The sequence below is a fragment of the Labrus mixtus genome, chromosome 9, assembly GCF_963584025.1.
Source record: "Labrus mixtus chromosome 9, fLabMix1.1, whole genome shotgun sequence".
Taxonomy (NCBI): domain Eukaryota; kingdom Metazoa; phylum Chordata; class Actinopteri; order Labriformes; family Labridae; genus Labrus; species Labrus mixtus.
This window is the reverse complement of record NC_083620.1, coordinates 25,634,284-25,659,251: the sequence shown is the minus strand read 5'-3', so window position 1 is coordinate 25,659,251 and position 24,968 is coordinate 25,634,284. Positions and strand designations below refer to the sequence as shown.

Sequence of the window (24,968 nt, the reverse complement as noted above, 5' to 3'; positions counted from 1 at the left end):
GATCTTTGATGGTCTAACAATCTTTATTTACCACCCACGTCACTCATTTATCAATAATCAATGACTTACTGCTCAATTTAGATGATTTGAAATCACATGGTCACATGCAAACCTTATAGCCCAGCAAAAGCCAGATGCTGTCAATGATTTGTGCGGATGTGTTGGCACAGGGCAGGTAGAGTGAGAATGGGAATAAGAAAGGGAGTGATTTGGAGCGAGAGAGGGAGAGAGGAGGGAGGGAGGGAGGGAGGGAGGGAGAGAGAGAGAGAGGGAGGATGCTGCCAGCGGAAAATGGCTGCTGCAACCTCAAGCCTATCCTGATACACCGAAACGACATCAAGGTGGAGAGAGAGAGAGAGAGCCGGAGCAAGGGAGGAAGAGAGAGCAAGATTAGGAAAATGAGAGCAGATATAGAGAGAATGTGGGTGAGACTGTGAGTGTTTCATGAAAGGAGGATAAAAAGAGAGAGAGGAGACCCTGGGGTGGGCTGCTGCAAGCGGCGGGCAACACCGAGCCATGGAGGGCGAGTAAGTCCTTACATTTTCATTTTGAACATTGCACATATATATATTCAGTCATCCACTGAACGGATAGAGAGAACGCCACCACCATCAATGTTTAACCAATCCAGTATCTTGCACTATTACCACAATCGGTGCTCTACAATTTAGCAGGCTGTCGAGACTTAAAAACACCATTACGTAGTCTTGAATCAACAGCATACACCCCATTTCCGATATATCCATTCCAATATGTGATAATGTTAAGCCATCTACATGGGGACCTGTGCTTTTAGTCGGCTGGCAGTCTTCATTACCCACCAACACAGAATAATTAAATATAATAATGACTGAAATATATTAAACAAACAACAGAAGCAATGCAACATCACAGAACTAAGTGCATGGATAGCGATTGGTAAAAAAAAAAAAAAAAAAAGAGTCACGAAATCAGTCAATGTGTAAAATGTATGGGAGAAAAACGGCGAAATATGGCGAGTTTGGGGCCAGCATCGCGTCATTCAAGACATGGCTACAGTAAAACGAGGGAGGGATGGAGGCGTTGTGATTTTTATCAACGTGTCTCGGGGTTTCATTATGATTTTTTAAAGCCAAACTTTATGAATGAAATGTGATTTTTTTTCTCCCTCTCGCTCGCTCGCTCGCTCTCCCTCATCCTCACCCCTCCTCTCCTCCTTCCCTTTTCTAATCGGCCCCCTCCCCCCATCTCTCGTTTCCTCTCCATCCTCTCACCCACTCGTTCCTTTTTTCCTTCCACCTTTTTCGCACGCGATTGCATTGTGTATTTAGGCCTTAAAAATATCCGGCGGAAAACACAAGGCACGGTGCGATGTGCGACTCCAGGCCTGATCTATTCCATTCATAAAAAAAAAATATAACATCAAATCGGGGTGTGTTAATGAACGCGTGCAGCAGGGGCGGGATGGCGAAAAGAAGCGTCTGGGAAATAATTCCCAACAATAAAAAAAATGCAGAGTGGTTTGATAATAACAATAAGGACCCGGCTGTGCATGCGTTACATTCACATGCTGAGTATTCAACCGATTGACAAAGGCAGAGCTTCTTTTGCAAGAATGCCGGGGGGCCTCTGATGTCGAATGGGTGCGTTCATTGATACATCTATGTGGGAAACACTCATTCTTCCTCCCTCCTCCCATTTGGCCATCTCTCCCCTCCTCAGTGCTGGCTTTCTTTTCTATCCGTTTGCTTCACTTTTCCTTTTATTCTCACATCGCATATGGACCGTCAGTCGCATGCTGAACTCCCGGATTCGCATGTGCTCCTTGCACAGCAGAAAGAAACACACTATCCATATTTCCTTTTTACTTTCATAACATGCTAATTCATATTACACGAACCTCCATCCCCCTGAGCATGGATTATTAGCCTGCTGTATGATACACCTTTGAGCTGTCATGTTGCAACGCCACGAGTTGTCAACTCAACTTTCTTGTCTTCTTGGAATGAATTTCATCATGCAATCTTAGTGCCACAGAGCAGAAAACAATTGCCTTGCCATCTTATTCATTATATACTGCTGCATTTTTGTTGTATTGTGAAAGTTGGTCCCGGCTTTAACTGAATGAATGTGCGTATCTGTGCGTAATTGTGCGCGTCTATTTGTGTTGCGTGTGTCAGTGCCAGTGGATGTGCCATCATTGCGTGGTTTAATCAGCCTGGGCCTCTGCTCCCCTCTCTCGGCTTCCCTGACAGTGTGCGTGTTCGTGCAGTGGTGATGACACGTGATGACTCCAGTGGCGGCTGGGTGCCCCTTGGAGGTGGCGGCCTCAGTCATGTGGTGATATGTAAAGGGCGGAGTCACGAAGGCAAGGGGCGGAGAGAATACATCATTCGTGGAGAACGACTGCGAGATCGAGCAGTGAGTGTGTGCGTGTGTTATGGCTGTCTTTGGTGCCACGTTGCTCCTCGACACCACCTAAAGACTGTAGATGACATGTTATGTGAAGGGCATGATTTTCAGGAGGGTATATATATATATATTCTTTTTTTTGTTAATATAACTTCCTGTGTTGCTGGGGCTGCTGTTTGTGTCTTCAGCCGGTGCTGGAGTGTGCAGTGCAAAGGGGGTTAGTGTACAACAAGGTGAACCCCATCTTCCATCACTGGAGAGTAGAGGATCGAAAGTTTGGCCTTACGTTCCAGAGTCCTGCTGATGCCATCTCCTTCGAGAAAGGGCTGCAAACTGTCATAGACAAGCTGGACAGAGGTAGAGACATATGAGTCACAAATAAAAACATGTGTTGTGTTTGAAATGGGATATCATTAATCCTCTCTCTTTAACATCCTATCAAGGCTCTGACTCGCCCTCGTCCTCCACACCAGAAGAGGCCGACACAGAGGACGACGGGCAAGCAGTGAGTATCTGAGCAGTGTGCTGTTTTCAACATTTATCCTCCGCCTCATACATGCGATTATTGTTTTTGACTTGTGGGATGACATTCAGCCTCTGCCAGTCCCATACAGGAAGTGAGTCTTCATCCAACAGCAGAAAGGAGATGCTTCCCAAACCCATCACCATAGTGACGAGTGAGTCTTCATCTATCTGCTTCGTACGGTCAGAGGAGTTCAGCTTTGGATCCAGCCATGCTGTCACCACTCAGACACCTGCTCAGGTAGCTAAACACCTCCTGCTCCCTGCACATCATTGTTACTTCACTGTGATAATATGATGCTCCATAATATGCAGCTGATTTCTCTGCACTTGTTACACTCAAATGGTCATTTATGTAAAAAGAATAGCGGTTTAAGTTCGGTGTGGGAACTTCCTCAGGGTCTCTCAAGGGGGGAAAATAAGTCATATTTGGATTTATTATTTTAAATTTGAGCAGTGAACGCAGTGAGAGATTGTCTGCTTAATTATTGTTACCTTTCTATCCTGAAGTCCAAAATTCACAAAAGCACCTTTTTTTGTAAACTCAAAGCAAAAGGAAAACATCGATGTCGGATAGCTTCAAATGTAATCCGATCCGGTGGTTCTGGATCCCTCATGTGTCTATTAGAGATATTCTACAAATGAACATGTTTGTGTACCAGCAGCCACAGGACACAGTGTTCCTGGCTTACTCTGTCATCCTATACCCTTCTCCGCAGATCCACACCAGGCCGGGACAACACCAGCTTTCACAAATGACCCCCGTGTTGAATCCCCCGGCGCCTCCGCCCCCGCCTCCTGCTCCACCTACCCCTCCTCTAGGTCCCCCGGCCTCCTCTCCTCTGTCTCCCCTCTCGCCTACCATTTCTCTGCTGGAGGAGGGCGACCTGCGCAGTGTGGACCCTTGCAAAGACCTGTGGGGCTCTCGGGGCTACGAGGACTATCGAAGGGCGGGGGCTACCAGGACTATGGTCGGCGGGCTGACCGGGGGAGTGGTTGTAGGCGGCGGCGGGAGTCTTCAGGACAAGTCAGAGCTGTGTGTGGTCCGCTTCGAAAAGGACCTGGCAGGAGTGGGGACCGCGGGCTGTGAAGTGACGGTGAACATAGACAGTAAAGCTTCCCAGCGTCTCTCCTCGTCGTCGCCCACCTGTATGTCCAACGCCGTGTCAGGTGTGTCCTCAGGGGCCGGCTCACCCCAGGAGACGGGCAAGGGCTCGCCCTCTCCCTGCTGCATCCACACCTCACTGGCCACGCCCAGGTCGCGGACTCGTAAAAGAGGAGGAGGAGGAGGAGGGGGGGCAGGCGGCAGTTGCGACACGGGCGTGATCTCGCCTGACGACGACAGCCCGTGTCCTCAGGGTTCGTCGTGCTCGTCTCGGTGTGTGTACTGCCGCTCTGTTTTCAGCGCTTCAGAGAATGGGCGGGGCCGCTGCAGGGACGCCCCAGACCCGGCCCTTCATTGCCTGCGCCAGTGGACCTGTGTGTGGTGCGCAGAGTCTCTGCTGTACCACTGCATGTCAGACTCTGAAGGAGAGTTCTGGGAGCCTTGCTCGTGCGATGACTCTTCGGGGGCCCACTCGAACCCCCTTTGCTGTGCCCGCTGGCTGGCCCTCCTGGCTTTGTCGCTCTTTGTGCCCTGCATGTGCTGCTACCTGCCTTTGCGCGCCTGCCTGCGTTGTGGGGAAAGGTGCGGCTGCTGTGGGGGGAAGCACAAGGCAGTCCGATGAGGCCGGGCTCGGGGGCGTGGGAAGGGTTTCCCCGGACCAAAGAGGTTTTGGGTGTTGAGAGGAGAGAGCACCTGCAGGGGTGCACAAAGGGGGAGCATAGGTGTCAAAGCATTCTCAGTAGACCCAGACCTCTGACTTGGCCTTCCAAAGCCTCACTTCATTCTGCTTTTTTCTTTTTTCCAACCTGGGGCCTTCCTCTCTGGCCCACGCCTACTGAAGGTGCACTGCGATCAGATAAGGCTCTGTGGGAGTCGTCTGGAGCCGTCATAGTGGATCTACTGAGGCTCGGGCTGATCTAGAGTTAACAGTCAACAGACTTGATCACAGGAAGAGAAGTGGCAGAGGCAAAGATGATGTGTACACTGTTTCAAAATGTCTGTTTGTTTTTTTATTTAGAAAAGAAAAACACAAAAAACAGAAGATGTTTATATATATGATTGTTATAATTTTAATTGGTATATTTTACTAAGTGTAAAACATAATGACAGAATCCCCCAAATGGCACACACTATCACGTTCACAAACATGAGATCTTGGGGAAAGTTGTTTGTTTCATGTTAGCCTGTTTATCAGTCAGATGAACAGATGTCACCCTTTACCTCTAATTTTACCTCAAATGTTGTTCAAACCCTGGTTAAGAAAAAGAAAGGTGGGGGAAGGGGCGGCCGGGAGTGCAGAGTGTGAGCATCTCGGACCACTAGTGTTGTCTTTTGGTTAAAGTTGTAGAGAGAGAGAGAGAGAGAGAGAGAGAGAGAGAGGTTATCAAATGCAAAGGGACAATTATTTTTTAGGGAAGTTGCAATGAAAACCACAAAGACTTAAAAGTCATAATGTGACGCATTATGGTCCTTTGTAACCAAACACAGGGTTATTTCTTTTCTCTTAAAAAAAAAAAAAAATCAAGAATTTTTGTCGAACATTGAACACCCTCACGTTACACATAATATTTCCATCTTTCCATGTGTTTTCAGTATTAATCATACGACACATCCTATCCTCCCGCTGTAGTTGTTCAGTCTGTCAAGGTGCTTACAACTGAGGCCTCTGAGCAAGTCTATTCTACCTAACGTACACAACGACAGTACAATCCTAACCCCAAAGAAATACAAAACAGGACCCCAATGCTAACCAATCCCTCGACATGTCAGGGCCTTGAAGTGAGACGCCACCAAAAAATAACAAGTGCAATGAACAGTGTATTAAAAGAGTATTTTTGTACCAAGTAGAAACAAACTCAACACTAATTGGAAGTATTGGAACCGAATACTGTAGTGTGTTATTGTGTTTGATATCAGAAAGGAATGAAAAAACAGGAACACTAACTTTGTCTTTGAGCAACAGCATGTGTGACTTTTAAACTATGTGCTGTAGTCTATTGGCGGTGTGAGACGACATACACAAGATGAATGGTGGTTAGGTCTTTGTTTGGGCACAGTGGCAGATGTGTTTACTGAATGTTGCTTTAAGTATGTAGTCAAAAAAAAAAAAAAGCTGCTATTTTTAAGTCCTGTCCTAACCCTGTTCAAACGTTCACGCTGCCTCTTGGCAATGGATGAGGTGGAGTGGAAGAGTCAAACAGTCCTTCAAGGTCTTAATCCACCCACGGTGCTGAGGATGCTCAAGTATGTGTGAGAAAGTTTTTGGTTAGTCAAGTCACCCCAAGACATTTAAAAAATCGTCTGGTGATATACGGTACCTTGCATTTATGTGTATATTTTGCTAATTTGTGGTATATTTTTCTATGTCTGGCAAATAACTGGCGATGGGTAGGTTAAATGCTAATTTCCCCTCCTCAACTCCGACAGATTCTGTCAGCATAAACATTAGCTTTTGTACTGAAACAAAGACCAAGGGCCATTTTTAGAGCTTTCACTTTGCACCAGTGCTTAACATGATGCAAAAGAGAAACATGATCATAGAGGTAGGGATGGTAGGTTTCATTAAAAAAAAACAACAACATTGCATTGTTTCAACTGGAAAACCGAGGCTCTGATATCCTTATAACTTGAATTTAATTACAAAAATAAAATGCAACCACCTCACCCCTTGTTCAAGTGAATTGTTGAAAGATTTTCTAGAAATGTAAGAATTTAGAAAGCAGGGTAGACATTGATTCAAAATAAGTCTTGAAATGTCCTAAGCATCACAGATTGATGATCTCCTCACAGTGTGGGAGAATCTTTGGGGGGGGGGGGGGGGGATTTCTCTCTTTATGTCCTGAGGCATTTTCCTTTAAAATTAAGGATTGGAATACTTCCAGTAAGCTATGTACTGTATAAGGAAATTATTGTTGGCTAGTTCTACTACAGTCTCATGTCTCAATCACCTGGTAGATCTTGAAATATGGCTTCACTAGATTATTTATGTGCTAGGTTAAACCAAGAACTTTTATCCAAAGTGACTTGAAGTGAGCGAACAAGCAGCAGGGTTCAGAGTGAGGAAACAAAAACTGCTGACAAACATCACCCTCGACCTCTTGGTTATGAGACGAACGTTCTTCACCTCTAGGCTGGCCTGCCAACAATGATGGTCCTCTTAGAAGAAAAAAAAAAGAAAAGAGGCATCCTGTCACTCGCAGGAAACTCACACAGAGTTGGACTCTAGACTGCCATTACCCTAACCTTAACTGACCTTTAGTCACACATACACACAGATCCCCCACAAATCTGCAATGCACAGACCTCTGCACGGTTCCACACGTTCACTCGATGGTGCAGATATACTGAACAAGTAAAGCCATTGCACAGTTGTCCTACTTCTGGTCGAGAAAAGGAGTTGGGAGTAAAGTACTGACAGTCATGCCATCACAATTGCAGGCCCCATTCTTACATCTTAATAAATGTGCCTTTTGATTTGAGTAATCAATAACTTATGATTTCTGAGTAACTCTGTGTTAGGTACTATTTACTTTTTGGGTTATTGATTTCTGCCAATGTGCATATTTTCAAATGTACGTATTTATTAGTTTCAAAGTAATTATTGAGATATTTACCTGTTTTATTTATTTATTGAGATATTTATTCTGATTCTTTATTTTTTTGAGACAGGTTTTTATCTTCCGTGCTGTCTTACTTCTGACTTTGTGCCAATGTGCTGCTTTGAGGTGTTACATATCGTGGGTTTGTATCATTATTAAACCCTCACTCTATATTTTAAATCAGAGTCTACTTCTCTCTCACATGTGCATGTCATAAACTCACTGTGCCTTTTCCTAAACTCTAATAATAATCCTCTACATGTGGTTTTTTTTTTCTTCAGTTTCCAGCCTTTAAATATGTTTTTCATAGAACTACGAGGAAGCTACATGAAACATATCCAATGATGTTTAGAGTGAGCCAATAATACTTTAATACATTTCCTCCTCTACCAAACTCAAGAATAACAGTGTCACATTAGAACATATAGAAAAAACTTTATTCCACAAACTCAAGTGTTTCTTTGACAGACCAGAAATGCGGTTAGCTGTTTTCAGTTGTAGTCAATTATTTGGCAGAATACATGTGCTGCCTTTTATGTTTGAGGATCTCAGTGGAGGTGAGGGTCAGGTCTTCGTTACAGACGTCGCAGTGATAATCTCTTGTAAGACTGGACGCTGACGAGGGGCCGGCCTTTCCTTTTTCTGGTTCTGAAAATCCCCCCCCAAAAAAATCCCCACACTTAATTTCAAATGTTTAATGACTTGCAGAGTTACTGGCACAGAGTATTAAACAGCTGCTCTGATTTCTTAGCTGGATGTATTTATTTAATAATATATTTTCACAGCTCAAAATATATTTGAACATAGGGATATTTCTGACCTTCGTCCTCCTGCTGCTGCTGTTCTCCTGCCGGCCTGCAGGAGGCCTCATGCTGCATGCGTTCCAGTGGAGTAAGAGGCATGTAGAGGTCACAGTTAGGACAGCTCCAGAAAGTGCGTAAGCATTCACTGTAGAGATCCTTTGAGTCCTGCCAAGTGAAAATAAAAGGCATTAATGTAACACAGAGGGATGTTGTAAAGGTAGCTTGATGGGGAAAAAAAGGATAGATGATCTACAATCATTCAAAAAAAATCCAGACTGTTCCTGTCCCATTCAAACTCACAGCCAGACAGTTGTAGGTGAAGAAGCTTGTGACACGCAGGCCTCCTTTAATGGGGTCCGGCTTGGCCTCCACTCCTGGAAACAGCGGGTTAAGATCTGGAGCTTTGGTGGGAGACTGCTCGGATCCAGGCCGAGGGCCGATGTACAGGTTCTGGATCTGGAAAGCTGCGAGTCGCCGTAGGCTGTACGTGACCTGGCAAGATGGTGAGGGGAAAAAAAGGTAAGATGTAAAAAATGATGAGTCTGCAACTCTCTGTCTCTGGTTATTTTCTGGTGAGATATCATTCACAATTGGTCGCTGCAATGAGGTCTGTAGCCTCAGTACACGGAACGCGCAATACAACCACTAGGCGCCCCCTTGACTTTTTCTTTTCTTTTATTGTAACACCTAGGTCAGCACTGCATCAGTACCTCTGTGTAGAGCAGGAAACGGACAAGGCCTTCACTCAGCTTTTCCCTGACTTTGCGGGACACGCCCTGGGCCGGCTCCCCCATCTTGCTCTGTCCCAGCTGGACCAGAAGGAGGCGCTCCCACTCGGCCCTGAGGGTAAGAGCCGTGGACAGCACCTTCAGGGCCTCCTCTGGCTCCCTCAGCTCCAGCTCCAGCCAGCCGTCGACCACCAGACGACTGCAGTCAGCGTTACTGTCCACAGAGTTGGCTACCAGCAGTAGAGCCTGGGGAGCACATGCAGGCATTTGGAGAATTAATATTTAAAATATGAAGCATTGATGGACCACAACTGGAATAACGCTAACACTCAAGGTAGGAGCAATGCAAGTTGCACACAGTAATGTTGGTATATTATACAAATCATACAGGTGGTTCTGTGACACCCTTAAGATTTTACATAATGTTTACATTTGTAAAGTTGGGCAGAATTTTGAAGAAATGTTTCCAAAGGTAATCATCATAATTTGTTTCTTTTCTCTACACTTTTACAGAACAGAAACACTGAAGGGACAATGAAACAAACAATTTAGACTCTTTATCCTTTTCCAATAATCTAGTTAGTAACCACATCAAACTCAAAGCTGCGTTATAGATGTTAAACATCACAATGTCAGGTAACCTGAACATCATCCAGAACTTCATTTTAATAATAGGATGCAAGGGGATAAAAGTGGGTTAATTGAGGGAACAGTACTAACTTGCAGAGCTGGAACCCGCACACAGTTGGACAAATATGGCTTGTTGGTCTCCAACAGAGTAACGAAGGCTAGCAGCTGGTGTTTGCTGCTGTCCCTTCTTTCAGGCTCTGCGGGCAGGAAACAGAGACAAAGAGGGAGACAGATGAGATGTAATGAAAGACAAGCAGACAATAACAAGAGTCAAAGGAAACAACAGAATATACTCCAGTGGATCAGGAAGCAGAGGACTACATGTTGTTGTAAGCCTGCTGTTCATTGATTCCAACACATTTATCAACTGCACTGCGACTACTGTTTATTCAAAAGCAAAATGAGCAGGTAGACATATTGTCTTTGCAACCTGAAAAAAATATTTGTTTGATTTTAGTTCTGTGACATCACCACAAATAAAGGATCTTTTCAGATTTCAAAAACGTCTTCAAGAGAGACATTGATCCTACCATTATTAAAATAGTTAGGATGATTTAGATTATGGAACATTCGGTCTATTGCCCAGTGATACTTGAAGGTGTGTTTTGTTCTTTTTAAAGGTGAGTCCTTATCCTCACTTTGTAATTGTTGCATATATGTGGCTCCGTTGTCGTTCTCAGGATGTTGTTATTGCTGTTTTTAGTATTTTTACATCAGGGAATTAAAACCTCTTTGATTTGTTCTGTGTGATCCTGACGGTTTTGTTTTTCCAAGCAGTGTTATTTTAAAAATAAATCTATATAAAATAAAGAAGAAAATGTCGGTATCCACCAGAGAGAAACAAATGTTACAGATAGTCTTGACAATGGGCTTTAAAGGGTTAATGATGCATTAATTATTTCAAAAACTACCTTCATGCAGTTCTTTAAAGGTTTACCTATTTCTCTGGTGTCATCTTCAGGCACATGTAACACCTCCGGGTCGCTGGCAAACACACTGGTCGGGTGGATCACCACCCCCTGCTTGTTCCTCGTATGAAACACCTGCACAATTTAAAATCAAAGGAAGTGAAAAGGAAGTGAAAATATATAACCTTAAATTATCTTTTAAAAATCACATTAGAAACTATTTTACAAAAAAAAAAACATGTCCATGTTTGTGGTTATAAAAACTGAGTGTGACGCGGCGGGAGGCCTGACCTGGTCTGAGTCCTTGCGGGTGGTGTTGTGGTCATCGGGCAGAGCCAGCTGAGGGTAGAGGCCTCGGCAAAGCAGCAGCTTGAGCAAAGACTGCTGTCGGGAGGACAAGTCCTGACTGATGCTGACCGCCTCCTGCAGCTCTGACACGTTGTGACGCAACTTGAACTTCACCTCCTGTTGCAGACCAAAACACCACAGTCACACTCAGGGTGTAGCTCTCCAACATGTATGAAGACAAAGTGTCCTTCCCCGTTTACACAAAGATTGTTGACGTCCAGGACCCACAAAACCTTCCTCTACTGCACTAATATGATCCAGAAAGTCAGCACTTGCCTATTAATTGAAAATGTAATTAAAACTGGTGCTGATGTTTCAAGCTTTTTTGAAGTAATCTTTTCCTATGTTGCACTGTCCTCACCTGTATGTCCAAGTTCTGTCTCTCCTTGTCCTTCTTGCCTCTGCCTGTCTCCTCTGTGTCTGACCCCGAGGAGAACTCTCCTTCCTGGCCCTCACTGAGCTTCAAGACTTTCCGCCTGCTGCTTTCCTGCTGCTCATGATCTCTCTTCATCTGATGCAGTTTCCTCCTCTCTGTAAGCCGCTCCCTACGTTGCCCGCGGTCACCGCTAGAAGAAGAGCTGTGCTCTGATTCCAGCAAACCATGGCTCCTCAGCAATTCCTGTAAACCAGAGAGGACGGTCATATTTAGAATCGCCTTTATGCCTTAAAAGCTTATATATACATTTTGAATATGAGAACTATGTCAGTAGCCTGCCTTGAACTGTCTGCGTAGGTTGACCATCTCATATAACCGCTGCTCCTCCAGACCTCTCCTTCTGCACCACTTCTTTGAGCCGCCACCTCTCTCTCCCTTTACCTGTGAGGCGGTTCAATAAAATGAAGACGATCTTATATCCGAGTTACAACAGTTTCAATATTGTGTGCATTAAATAGCCAGTGTCAAATTGTGGTATCATTACTGACCTCCATCCATGCATTGAAGGTGTTGAGCAGGGTAAAGGGGTCTCCCTGGTTGCTGTGCAGGGGCTGGCGAGCAGTTGCACAGTCAGGATTATGCTGAGCGCTGCGCAGGAAAGGCGACTGAACGCTGAGAGCTGCTGCCACAGTCAACACGGGCTCGGCCAGATTAAACAAAGAGCCCAGCACCAACATCTTTCCTGGATGAAACCAAAACTTATATATAAGGAACGGTTCAAACTGCGTCTTCATGTGAAGCACTTTAATACACTAATATGTCATAGCTTAGCAATACTGGAAGTGATCTTTTGTATAATGTTTTCAAGTTAAAGACTAAGCCAAAATAAAAAACATTATTTAATCTCTTTATTCCACCAATGTTCTCCTCTGTTGTGATTACAATAAAATCTATTTAAAGTGGATAGGAAACTCAAAACACAAACACACAGAACAAAATGCATATTAGATGGAGTAAATGGATAAAGGAAACCGATAAAGTGGAATAATAACAGGTATGTAAATTAAATTATATTAAATTAAGAGAGTAGTGAAGGAACAACCCCCCCCCCCCTGCCCCATTCTATTTAAGGTTTTCTTTTAATTTTATTATTATTATTAGTAGTAGTATTTTTAATACTTAATTTAATTATCTTTTTTCTCTTTGTACCTTTTCTTTGGATTTTTATTTTATTTCATGCTGTATGTATTCTTGTACGTTTAAAGAATTATATATAAAAATGTGCCAGGATGAACAAAATTTGTGATGAAATATGACAACTTGTAATGTAGTAAAACAGCCTGCAATAAAGTAATTAAAAAAAAAGAGCATAATAGAGTTGGTGTAGAAGATCTTACCTATGACCACATCCACAGGCAGCTGTGCAAGCAAACTACCAATAGAGGTGAGCTCACTGCGGCTGTCCAGCGCCCCCTGCTCTTTCAGATAGGTAACAGCAGTCTGGATACTGGCAGCTGGAGGTGGATCAATGAAGACAAAAGAAAGTGGATCTCCAAGACTCATGCTCTTCATCTGCAGAAAGAGACAAAAAAAGCACAAATAAGTCGTGATAATATTTAAAGAAACGAGAGGAGCATTCCTATCCTGCTTCCAGCGGTGTGTGGCTACCTGAAGAACGAGGGAGTCAAGAGCCACTCTGTGGATCTCCGGCACGGGGTAAGGTGCAAAAGCATCGTAGTCGGACTCGGCGTAAAGGCGGTAACAAACGCCAGGACCCGTGCGACCGGCTCGACCTTTCCTCTGCTCCGAGCTGGCTCTGCTGATCCAGAACTCCTGCAGGCGCTGCATCTTGGCCTTAGGATCGAAACTCATTTCCTTCACTTTTCCTATGATAGAATAAACAACAAAACATCCATTTTACAAAATGTATTTGAATACTACTAATAATAATAATAATAAAAATGTCCTGAATGAATTCATCATTGTACATTTTTCATCTTTTAACACTTTGATTTTCTCACTATGTTAAAAAGGGAGATGAGTAATTCAAACAAAGAGTATCTGACCAAAATAAGATTTTTAAAGATTTTTTGTTGATTCAGCAAAAGAAAAGAAAACAGAAAAAAAAAGTCACCAGCATCATATCCGCTACATACCTGAGTCTACAACAAAGCGCACTCCATCTATTGTCACTGAGGTCTCAGCAATATTGGTAGAGATGATGCACTTTCTCACTCCAGGAGGAGAAATGTCAAACACCTCGAGGATAACAGAAACACACAGTTAGACCCGATAAACACACCAGAGTCCAACAACATCCGGCCACTCCAATCTAAACTGAGCTGCCCCCGTACCTTATCCTGTTGAGCCAGAGAGAGGGTGCTGTGCAGCGGTAAGACTATCCAGCGGCTTGTGTGCGTGGCATACACCTGACAGGCCTCTTGAATGGTGGAGATCTCTGCCACGCCGCTGAGGAAGAGGAGCAGGTCGCCTCGCTCCTCCGGAGGGTAGCGCTGATCGACGCCCTGCAGGATGCGCAGGTAGGGTCTGGGATCCAGTTTCTCTGAGCGCGAGGGCTGCTCCTCAGGCGGAATGGGCTGGTATATGACCTCATCACAGGAATAAAGACATCTTAATGTGATTACTTTTTGTACAGCTTTAAATTTGTGATGTGGGTGCATTCACTGCTCACAAGGGCGTTTGTCATTCCTTTATACAAACATATGCTCATTACAAACTCAAAATGTCAGTTCATCCTGGTACTTTGTAGATGAATTAAATATCAAGCTAAGCTAAAAGAAGCTCTTGAGATTGACCAATAGTTTCAGAGAGGGATTATCTCAAGGCTCCAGAAAACTCTGATTCTTTTCCACACTTGTGTCGGGGGATTTTCTGACACTTTCTTTTCCTCCCTTCCTGGTACTGTTAAAACCAACCTGTTGTTTTTTTTTTTTTTGCACAATCATTTAGCTGGAGCCGGTTGATTTTGGGGGCTTATTGGTCATGGTTCAAACCTGATTTGGTATCTTTTAGGCTGTGTTGGAGGCAAGCACTGGTCCTGGTATAGGAAAACTCCACCCACGCTCACCTGTATAGGAAACAGCCTGCCCGGTACCTGCAGCACGGGAGCGCCGCTGAAATAGTCGGAGAAGAGTTTGATGTTGATGGTGGCTGACATGAGGATGAGACGGAGGTCTGGACGTTCAGCCACGAGAGAGCGCAGGACGCCGAGGAGGAAGTCGCAGTGGAGGTGCCTCTCGTGGACCTCGTCCACGATCACCACCTGGTACTGATCCAGCGTCCTGTCCTGCTGGATCTGTCGGAGCAGCAGCCCCTCAGTCAGGAAGGACAGTTTGGTGGCCTCGGTCCGGGTCGTCTCGAAGCGGATCTGATACCCCACCTAAAAAAAACCAAAAAGCATTAAGAACGGAGTTAGTGCTGCAAAAGACCTGAGAGTGCGGGCGGGAGACGTGAATGATAGTGACAAACCTTTGAGCCGTACTGATTCAGACTCTCAAAGCTGACCCTCTTTGCTAAGGATATACAGGCGATACGTCGAGGCTGGGTGCAGGCTATGTGGGTGAAGCCGGCTGAGAGGAGATACTGAGGTACTTGGGTGGACTTCCCGCAGCCCGTGTCCCCCGCCACCACCACCACAGGGTGACGTCTCGCTAAATCCACGATCCTGTCCTTGTACTGGAAGATGGGCAGGTTCTTCTGCTCCCTGCGGAGCTTGGCCAGTTTGCAGAAACTCTGTCTCTGGCTGAAGTCCAGAAAATGCAGCAGAGCCAGGCGGCAGTCCGAGATCTGCTGGCTGCCTGGACCCGAGGGTCTCTGCCTGCTTCTGCTGTGCTCCGTCTTTCCCATCCGCTCCTCCATGTCCTTTGTGCACACAGATACATTGATCCGATAGCGAGCATCGTACTCCCTCGGAAGGCCAAGGTCGACCTTTCCAGAGCCAGACTTGTTCCTCTCCTTCCCTTCTGCTTCTCCCTCACCTTTTCGACTGGAGGCAGATCCAGACATGTCCTTTTTAGTTCTAAACCTCTGGAAGCGGTCAAAGAAAGCCCAGAACTCTTTGTGTTCCGGACCGCCAGCCTGGATGTAGTCATGCCGGCGGAAGAAGATCTCGTCCAGTTGGGCTCGGCACTGCGGGTCGTCCCAGTCCCAACTGCGACCTTCTCTCCTCCTGTCTGAATCCATGTTCTCCCCCAACAGGTTTATTCACGACTTACACATGAAACCCACGTTTACGGATTTACCAGCTGATTTCTACTTGTGGTATTTTTGCATAATAAAAACACAAGGCTGTTTAAAAAGAATAGATAATGAATACAAACTGGACGAATTCAGCTGCAACAGCGGTGCGTTCAGAGGGAACAAAAATACGGTAGGACCATTTCCGCTCAAATCTTCCGGTTAAGTGTTGCACGTTCCGGTGCGAACAAAAAAAACAAGTCTGTTTGAATAACTATTAAAATAAGAATAATTTGGCCTGCAACGCAGAAAATTATGGAGGACGAGATCTGACAGAAGTATAAATAAATAAATACTGGAATAAATAAATGAAAGAATGAATAAATAAATAAATGAATAAATAATTAATTAAATGCGTCAATAAATAAATAAAAACTGGTAAATAAATGGGACATAAATAATTAAATGTCTTAAATTTATTTCTACATTTATTTATTTCCACATTTATTTATTTCTATATGTATTTATTTCAACATTTATTTATTTCTACATTTATTTATTTCCATATTTATTTATTTCTACATTTATTTATTTCTACATGTATTTATTTCTACATTTATTTATTTCCATATTTATTTATTTCTACATTTATTTATTTCTACATTTATTTATTTCTACATGTATTTATTTCCACATTTATTTATTTCCACATGTATTTATTTCCACATTTATTTATTTCTACATTTATTTATTTACACATTTACTAATTTCTACATTTATTTATTTCCATATTTATTTATTTCTACATTTATTTATTTCCACATTTATTTATTTCTACATTTATTTCCATATTTATTTATTTCTACATTTATTTATTTCCACATTTACTCATTTCTACATTTATTTATTTCCACATTTACTAATTTCTACATTTATTTATTTATTTATTTATACTTCTATCAGATCTCGTCCTCCATAGAAAATGCCGTCTCAGAATTTTACCATCTACATTACAATTTATTTTGATTTTTTAAATGACATTATTTGTCCCAGAGAAAAAAGGCATTTATTGAATGCAAATGTAATCTCATCTCATATGTGCACAACGGACAACATGATCTCCCTAATTGATCTCCAGTTGGGGAGAATATGCATGGAAGTTGGGACGGTCTCCACATAATTTATTGCACCTTACATGATCCTGCAGATGTGAGGATTTATGTATGAAGCACAGGTCAAACATGCATTAGTATGAAGGTGCTTTAGAATACAAACTAGTTTATAAAAAAGTCAGAGCAAATTCATTATATTAGAAATACTTTATTTAAAAACATCTGCTATAAAATACACATTTACAGAGTTTAACCTAGAGGGAATTTACTAACATTGTGTTGAATAGATGTGGATCATGTTAAACTCATCAAACAAAACCTATTACTGCACACTGTATTTGATCTTAGAAATGCAGCTCACATCAGTAAAATAAAATGCAATTCATAATAATAAGGGCAAAGCTCTAAAAAAGTCATCAATCACATCAGTAACCTTCAGGGATTTCTAAAAATCTGTTCTAAAATGCATAAGATACCAAGCCATAGGAGGTAGGATGGAATTAGCTTGCTGTCACTTTGTTTCTAATTCATAAAATTCAGAGCAAAGACAACAAGGAAAAATAGGTGGGATATTCTTGTGACGGCTACTGATAACACACAGGACATAGGATGCACATATCATGTCTACATGTGTAACAAGGACAGCTTAAATCGATTGCTTGTGCAGCATATAACATAATTCTCCATCGAAAAGACAAATTAGACCACAACAATAAAGAGATAAAAACAAACAAAAAACACAAAAATAAAAACACCTATTTACATTTTTAAAAATCATTAATAACATCCTCCTCAAACAGCAGAGGACATAATCTGCTCTTCAAGAGAACAATGGATTTTCCTGACCGAAGTCACAGCCACAACATCAGCTGGAAAGTCAAAATGGTGTTTTACTGGAGTCCAAATCTGTACAGTAGAACTCTTTATTAGTCTATGTTCATGTCCATATTCTGCAGCAAACTACACTCCTGTCTTTTCTTTGATCCAGCCGCGGTATTTGGTGACCCTTGTGTAGATGCCAGGTTTGTTCCTGCGGGCACAGCCATCTCCCCAACTGACCACTCCTGCCAAGAACATACGAGTGCCGGCCGGACTGGACAGAGGACCCCCAGAGTCCCCCTAAAAGAGACAAACACAGGAACATAAGTAAGCATAAAGATACCACACAGGGGCAGTGTGGAGCAGAAACTCTTTTCCACTTTTTGATTTTCTCTCTGCCTCTTTCTCCTCCAACAACGCTTTCCTCTGCAAAAAAACTAACGGTACTGAGCATCTGGTATCTGACAGTAATATTTCTTTTTTGGTGATGATCTTTTTCCGTTGCCTTTAAAAGATAGGGCAGTTGACAGAGTTGGATTTATGGGGAGGGAATGTAGGTATGACATGCATAGCTGGACCATGGGACGCTCTTATCTTACGTTTGATAATTTATTCATCTTCTTTGGTCTGCAAATTATTCTGGGGGACCGAGTGTGTTCAGAGGTAAGAGGAATACAGAGAGGAAAAAAAAAGAGCATCGTAGGGTTATTGGTTCTGTTTATCACCTGACAAGCATCCACTCCTCCACTCAGTACTCCAGCACACATCATCCGGGATGTGATCTGCCCGCCCATCAAATCGTCACACACCGAGGGGTTAATGATGCGAACCTGGGCCTTCTGGAGAACTTTTGCAGCAAATCCTTAATAAAAAAAACAAACAAACACATAAACAGAGGAACATCATTATCATTATTATGTTAATGTATGTTCTGTCAGTAATCATGACCTCCTCAAAAAAAATTCTCTTGGCAGGTCCACAGTAGTTTCATATTGTGTGTATTAACTACATGACGACCAATTCTCAATAACAGAGCGAGAATAAACTACAATTTCAGTATTTAAGCAACACATGAATTATAGTAGTTTCCCTGCAGTGTGATGATATTGCATCTCTTGTGGAATGAACAATGACTTTGTTTACTTTGTTGTAATTGGTTATCGATATCCCAGATATTCAGCTTTATTTTGGGATTTAACTTAAAAAATACAATTGTTGTAACACAGGTATTCAGCAAAATGACAGATAAAAGGTCGTCTCACCTCCTTCTCTTGTAGCGCCCCACCCGGTGATCCACACGGTGTTACCAGTTGGAAAATCATGTTGGGGAGCAGGTAAGCAGATGGGCCTGATGTAGTCGGAGTAGGTGACAGGACTGTCCAGCTCCATCAGGGCGATGTCATTGTCAAAGGTGTATGCATTGTAGTTCGGGTGGTATATGACCTGCTTCAGATTCCTCTTCACCACACGGCTCCCAATGTTTCGCTGCGTGTGCAGACCGAGGTAAGCTTCCCACGTGCCCGGCTGGGAATATCTGAGGACAAGCATCCAAACACATCCCAAAAATGTAACAATTAACACCAATCATGAAACAATGGGTACGGTGGCAATAGATTTCACGACAGCATTATCTGCGAGTACGATCCCTGGTTTGTCACATCATGCAGAGAATAAAAAATTCTGCGGTTGGGAAAATCTGAAAACAAGTCGCTACCTCGTCTTGCCGTCATCTTGCACACAGTGGGCAGCGGTGACCAGCCAGCGGGGACTGATGATGGACGCTCCACACACATGACCGTAATTTTTGACATGGAGGCTGACTTGCCAGGGAAACTCTCCTTCCTCTGCATCCTGACCGCCCACAATACGCGACGTCTTGAACATACTCCTCCCGCAGTCTGCAAAGTAAACAATCACTCATTGACAAGGGCTTGCTGTGTTTTGACGCCCGAAGTAGGTGGAGGCTCACATCTGTTTTGTCATGCAAGGTAAAACATGCAGATGGAGATAATAACTCGTTTTTTTTTTGTTTTTTTTTAAATCTTAGACAAAGAACACGTCCCGCTGAGGATTCATCTGAGACTTACCGCAGTTCTCCTCATCAGATCCGTCTTCACAGTCCCGTGTCCCGTCACATTCGGGGTTTACTTTATCGATGCATTTATTGTCTTTGCATTTATATGTCAGATCAGTGCAGCGAGTACCAGAGGCTAAAGAGGAGAAAAAGGGGAAATACATCAAGCTCAGTTTATTAATTGTTGTGCCTGATGATTCTGCAATCAGATGCCTGTTAACATATTTAGAGCAATGACGACATTCATTTTGAGTTGTTCTTTTCATACCCAGTGAATGACAAGACAACGCTAACTCTGGTCAGGTTAGACTATAAAAACTAGTCTTCACCAAACCAAGAGATAATTTTATGATAATTTTATGAATCCTAAGAAGTTAAGTGGTCACTACCTTAAAACGGTATTTTCCAACTTTTTACGTTTTACGATTTGAAGGTAAGACATTTTTTTTTTTAAAAAGACACGTAGATCCCTAAGTGGGTACTGGATCAAAAAAGGAAGAGTGATAAAGAAGCAAAAAAGATCCGCACACCAAGGAGCTCAGGTCGAACAAGTGACATTTTGAGCCAACATGCTGATTTGAAGGCGAGCAATAAATGACTGTAGGTGTATCTTTTTTTCTTTTTTTGCTGAATGCGGCCGCCTGCTTGTTCAGAAAGCTGAGTTGAAGATGATGATGAGACTAATCCAAAGGATAAATGTGCTGTTAAACCAAATCTTTTTTCTGAAAAGTAAGTGCAAAATAATATATTTCAGTCAGCACAGTATGTTACTTTAACTCCAGTAAGGAAACAATTGCACTTTTTAAAGACTTAAGTCAGTGACCTTTGTCTCCAAACATTTTTTGTACTCAAGGAGAAATCCAGCCTTACTTCTCCCGCAGTCGAGCTCGTCTGATGCATCGCCGCAGTCGTCTCTGCCGTCACAGCGCTTCTTCTCAGAAACACATTTGTTATTCTTGCATGTTATCTCTCCAGATTTACATCCACCTTTGAAGACAAACAGCCAGAGCGGTATAAGAACACTTGAAGTGCTTATGTTTAATTCAGTACACCCCCCCCCCCCCCATGTGTGCCAACATGTCTTACCACAGTCTTTTTCATCTGTGCGGTCTCCACAGTCATCGACACCATCACATTTCCAGAACATGGGCTTACATAATCCATTCGCACAAGAAATGCTCTTTGTACTGCACTCTGGAAGAAAACATTTAAAGTTACTATGTGTGCTAAAGGTGTAGAGAATATGAAATGAAGCTTGGCTGGACAATGAGTGTACCTTAAGTAAAAAAGTACTTACTGCAGTTTAATTCATCGCTCATGTCTCCACAGTCATTCCATCCGTCACACCTGAGATCCAACTTCACACAGCGCCGATTCCTGCACTCGAACTGCTTTCGACAAGCTGTGGAGGACAGGATTGGTATTTGATGAACTTGCTTAATTTTCTAAGAAATAATTATCATCCGTGTAAAAAACAGAGTCACTTACGGTCTGTGACGTCAACGGCCTCGAACTCTGCATCAAAACCTCGGTCCACATAGGAGGAATCCGAGCGAAATCTCACCTCCATTTGGTTGGTCACACTGGTTTCAGTCACCGTTCCATCAGGCTGTTCCCCACAATACCTGGGGAGAAGACGCGAGAACCAGTGACAAGTCTGACCTGTTATGTAACTCCTTTTTTTTAAGTTTAATACATACAGAAATGGACTCACTTCTTTCCATTGATCTCCACATAGTCTTTGGGACAGCCCTTCACGTTTTCCTGCCCGGGCTCGGACAAGAGGAACTTTTTAAACGTCAGCTTCACGACCTTACGATCAGGGACCTTAAATGATCGACAGAGAAGAGAGAAAAGAACTGCTTAACACGGTGAAATGAGATCTTTTGGGGGATCAAAAACAGAAACAGACCTTGATATGGCATTATATCGTGTTGATTGAATGCAGATATCTCACCTCGATTATCCACTGACAAAGAGTCCGAGGAGGATAGTAATTTGGGAAGTTAGGGGATGTGAAGCTTCCTTTTTCACCTGTAAGCTGGCCACCACATGTAGTACCTTTTCAAAGAGAAAATGTGTAACTGTTAGATATCAGCGTTCATAATGTCGCTCCTGACAGAGAGGCTCAAGTGACCGGCAGCCCTACCTTTACTTCCACGTTTGACTTGTGACACTTGAGCTCTAAAACCTGGGAAGTTCTTCTGGTCATTTGTGGCCATTGTCACCAGCATGACATTCCTCGAAGAAAGGAAGGTCAGTGGTTCACTCGGTGAGTAGTACCCACACATCCTGTTGGGAGAAAAACAAATGAAATACACCATCAGTTATGCCTTGTTTCCTGATCTGCTGGTTACAAAGTCATTTAAATGTTCATGTTCTTTGTAGACTCAAGCTGGCGGGGAATCCCTGTGTGGCTGCTTAAACAAAGTGCATCAGACTTTTCTCTTTAAGCTTGATGGATCGACATGGATTGAGTTCAATAATACCGAAAAAGCTAAAAACAAAATCCTACCCCTGTGCCTCTTAACATTCGATGTGGATTTAGGTCACTTACACAGTGCCCTACTTTTAAAGAGTCTTATCTCTCCTGTACAAGAATGTCGCAAATGATTTTATCACACTCTGAAGTTTCTTTTTTAAGGACCCAGTTGCTTTCTGAATGCATGTAGATTTTCTGGTTTTATCATAATCTTAAACTTCCTTCTGATTTGCAAGATTTAGACGTTAGTCTTGTTTTTTTTATTTTAGGACGCTACATCCACACGTTGAGTGGCAAGTGGACTTTTATGTTCAGTAAAAAGGCTTCAACAGAAGTGACCCATTTGACCAGTAGAGGGCCTTACATACAAGATAACGTCCTCTACAGTGGGTTAATTATCTGCATGCAGCTTAACTTTGAATCATGGGGAAACTCACTCTTCCATAACGCGGCTCTCAATAGCCACCAAGGAGTCGTAGATTTTGACAAAGTCCTTCTTGCAGTCTTCTTCCAGATTCATCGTGTCGAAGTCGAGCTTGATGACGTAGTTGGGGTCTGCTCTCAGACGCCACTGGATGAAGGTGTTGCTGGGATAAGGACGGTCAGGGAAGCCGGGGGACTGGATCTGGTCAATTGTATTGGTCCTTGCATGTTCTGCAAAGTTGTAAAAATCTGACACAAAAAAAAAAACAAGGATTTCAGAAGGTGTTCAGTGAAAACCAACGGAGGAATCTGAAATTGAATCATGTCATGTTTACAAACTTATTTTACTATATTAAATTATCAAATGCACAATTTAAAACAACCATAATACTGTACCTACTCCCTCTACCTTTAATGACAATGATGATAGATTACGCTGAAGGTAAATAATTCACAATGAGGCCTTGGCCAAAAAAAGAGATGCAATGTGTTGCAGCAATGTACACTCTAAGTATTACATCTTTCATTCCACCTCTTTGAGGACAACAACCAGAAATGTATGCTAAAATATGACTAGATTACATGTTCACAGTGAAAGTCAGGATGTTGTATTCTGTAGAATATAAATGACTAAATAGTTCACTCCTGCAGGGTATGATGCGTTTAGAATCCCATGAACTTTATGAGAAGCAGAAGTTTTGTTGCTTATATGGATGACTTTTAAAAGATAAAACTAGTTAAACAAACGGTGACTACAGGTAAAGCACTTACTGCTAAATGTTGTTGAAGTCAATCGTGTATCAAGTGCTGTGAGAAGAAAACAACACAAACAAACATTAGATGAGGTTGTTGACAAAAGTGCAAAGACAGAACATGAAAATGACAGATCACAAGCGTGAGTTAAGAGTTGCTTTGAGCCTACCTGAAGACACCACATCATCAAAGACCAGAGTGTTGCTTGGTCTGTGCAGGGAGCGCTGCTCTTTGTCCACTAGCTTGTCCATTGAAGACATGGCTTTGTCCACAGCTGCACCCTGGCCAGCCGGGACGCTGAACTCAGACAGGTAGTAGGCAATAACACTACCTTCACTAGGAGCAATGACACAACAAAATAAACTGATTAGATGTGGATCAAAACAAAACTAGATATCCTCCAACATGCATGAAGAAAAATGAACCTGTTAAACCGAAGCTTGTTATTAACAACTCATAACTGCAGTTTTCAAAGGCGTACCTGAAAGCCTGGACTATAGAACCAACATAGTATTTGGACAACTGTGGACTTTTAGAGTAGATGACTTTAAGCTGTAACAGAGAGGAGAAAACACAAAAACAGTATGAATGAAGGCTTTTTTTCAAAAAGATAAAACGCAATGGTTGACATGCAGGCAAATGTATTCTCTTACCTGGGAAGTCACCTGGTCAGCTAGTGCCTTGAACTCAGAGCTGTTGGCATTCTCGTAGGCGTCTTCAAACACCTGGTTGGTGATCCGCATGGAGCCGCTGTACATCTTCTTGACCCGCACATCTTTACGGACTGCAGAAACACACAGAAAAGAATATTTTTTTTGGTATTCATTTTTTTTTCTAAGAAATATATATGCAAGTTATATTTGGCCTTTTTGCCATTATTGGATAGGACAGCGAAAAGAGACTGGCTTTAATCTCTCACTTGAAGGGGGAGGTTGCACTTCATGAGGATTCTCAGTCGAGTGCTCAGTCCAAGTTTCCAAAATGTTCAAAAAACATTTAAATGCAGCACATCTCAAGTTCCGGGTTAAGGAGGACAAAACACCGACATTTCATATTTGGCTCACATCACAAAAAGGATGTGTGATGTGAGATGTAAGTGTTTCGTCCTCCTTAATGTGGAATTTAAGATGTGCTGCATCTAAATGTTTTTTGAATAGCTCTTAATCTCTTTTTCTAGTTTTCTATCATAAAGGAATTGAGTCTTTTTCTACAATCATATGGTCTATTAAACCGTGTTATTCTTATGTATTTAAGTATGGTTTTAGAAGGAAGATAGATAGAAGTGACACCAAAGTAAAAAAATAAAAAATGTTCTCTCGTCTTTATCTTCAACAAAGAAGTCAGGATTTTTGTTTGATATCTCAAAACTGTCGTCTGAGGTTCTCAGTCGTCCAGTTCATGGAAAATTCAAAGTTAGATCTGAAGGCATCTGGACTGGTTGATTGATCTTGAAGACGTTTCACCTCTGAGAGGTGTAAGATCTTCAACCAGTCCAGTTGTTTTTAGATCTAACTTTGAATTTCTGAAAACTGTCTCAACAATAAAAACACACTTTTTATTTAACCTTCACAGCACTAGCTTGGATAAAAACAACAAATTAATTTCAGAAAATAAACACCTTTTTTCATTTTTAAAACACATTTGGAGAATTGTGCATTGGTGGAGGAATCTGCTCTTTGAGTCCTCCTCCTCTACTAA

The 24,968-nt window shown here is 42.6% G+C and overlaps 3 protein-coding genes across 4 annotated transcripts in view; 1 reads left to right on the top strand and 2 right to left on the bottom strand.

The window, feature by feature from the left end:
* Positions 1-279: 279 nt before the first annotated feature.
* spred3 (sprouty related EVH1 domain containing 3) lies at positions 280-7,299 on the top strand. The gene is made up of 6 exons (XM_061047087.1): positions 280-527; positions 2,235-2,400; positions 2,580-2,748; positions 2,835-2,896; positions 2,996-3,154; positions 3,633-7,299. The coding sequence occupies exons 1-6, from the start codon at positions 517-519 to the stop codon at positions 4,638-4,640; spliced, it is 1,575 nt and encodes a 524-aa protein (XP_060903070.1). The 5' UTR covers positions 280-516; the 3' UTR covers positions 4,641-7,299.
* A 740-nt stretch (positions 7,300-8,039) lies between these two features.
* Positions 8,040-15,780, bottom strand: dhx34 (DEAH (Asp-Glu-Ala-His) box polypeptide 34). Its single transcript, XM_061047086.1, has 16 exons — positions 14,900-15,780; positions 14,499-14,810; positions 13,765-14,019; positions 13,567-13,669; positions 13,079-13,296; positions 12,808-12,982; positions 11,959-12,152; positions 11,750-11,851; positions 11,387-11,653; positions 10,978-11,148; positions 10,716-10,821; positions 9,869-9,975; positions 9,131-9,394; positions 8,721-8,912; positions 8,438-8,585; positions 8,040-8,265 (listed from the first exon to the last, which is right to left on the bottom strand). Exons 1-16 carry the CDS (start codon positions 15,611-15,613, stop codon positions 8,123-8,125), a joined length of 3,471 nt encoding a protein of 1,156 aa, XP_060903069.1. The 5' UTR covers positions 15,614-15,780; the 3' UTR covers positions 8,040-8,122.
* A 1,131-nt stretch (positions 15,781-16,911) lies between these two features.
* Positions 16,912-24,968, bottom strand: part of st14a (ST14 transmembrane serine protease matriptase a) — a 140,627-nt gene continuing 132,570 nt past the window's right edge. For both annotated transcript variants that reach the window (XM_061047097.1, XM_061047096.1), the window contains 17 exons: positions 23,924-24,054; positions 23,752-23,822; positions 23,440-23,606; positions 23,289-23,324; positions 22,532-22,766; positions 21,762-21,904; positions 21,570-21,673; positions 21,327-21,439; positions 21,101-21,237; positions 20,910-21,014; positions 20,699-20,806; positions 20,483-20,599; positions 19,626-19,748; positions 19,253-19,436; positions 18,801-19,072; positions 18,264-18,400; positions 16,912-17,838 (listed from right to left, as the gene is read on the bottom strand). In XM_061047097.1, the coding sequence (XP_060903080.1) occupies positions 17,680-17,838; positions 18,264-18,400; positions 18,801-19,072; positions 19,253-19,436; positions 19,626-19,748; positions 20,483-20,599; positions 20,699-20,806; positions 20,910-21,014; positions 21,101-21,237; positions 21,327-21,439; positions 21,570-21,673; positions 21,762-21,904; positions 22,532-22,766; positions 23,289-23,324; positions 23,440-23,606; positions 23,752-23,822; positions 23,924-24,054 (2,342 nt within the window). In that variant the 3' untranslated portion in view covers positions 16,912-17,679. The remainder of the gene's footprint in view (positions 17,839-18,263; positions 18,401-18,800; positions 19,073-19,252; positions 19,437-19,625; positions 19,749-20,482; positions 20,600-20,698; positions 20,807-20,909; positions 21,015-21,100; positions 21,238-21,326; positions 21,440-21,569; positions 21,674-21,761; positions 21,905-22,531; positions 22,767-23,288; positions 23,325-23,439; positions 23,607-23,751; positions 23,823-23,923; positions 24,055-24,968) is intronic.

Bases quoted from the DNA above. Each gene is read 5' to 3' on its own strand.
- spred3 (XM_061047087.1), top strand. The intron at 2,401-2,579 runs GTGAGTGTGTGC...TTGTGTCTTCAG, and splicing joins AACGACTGCGAGATCGAGCA to CCGGTGCTGGAGTGTGCAGT. The intron at 3,155-3,632 runs GTAGCTAAACAC...CCTTCTCCGCAG, and splicing joins CCACTCAGACACCTGCTCAG to ATCCACACCAGGCCGGGACA.
- dhx34 (XM_061047086.1), bottom strand. From the start codon at position 15,613: ATGGATTCAGACAGGAGGAGAGAAGGTCGCAGTTGGGACTGGGACGAC. The intron at 14,020-14,498 runs GTGAGCGTGGGT...TCCTGTGATGAG, and splicing joins GCAGGCTGTTTCCTATACAG to GTCATATACCAGCCCATTCC. The intron at 8,913-9,130 runs GTACTGATGCAG...CCATCTTGCCAG, and splicing joins GTTTCCTGCTCTACACAGAG to GTCACGTACAGCCTACGGCG.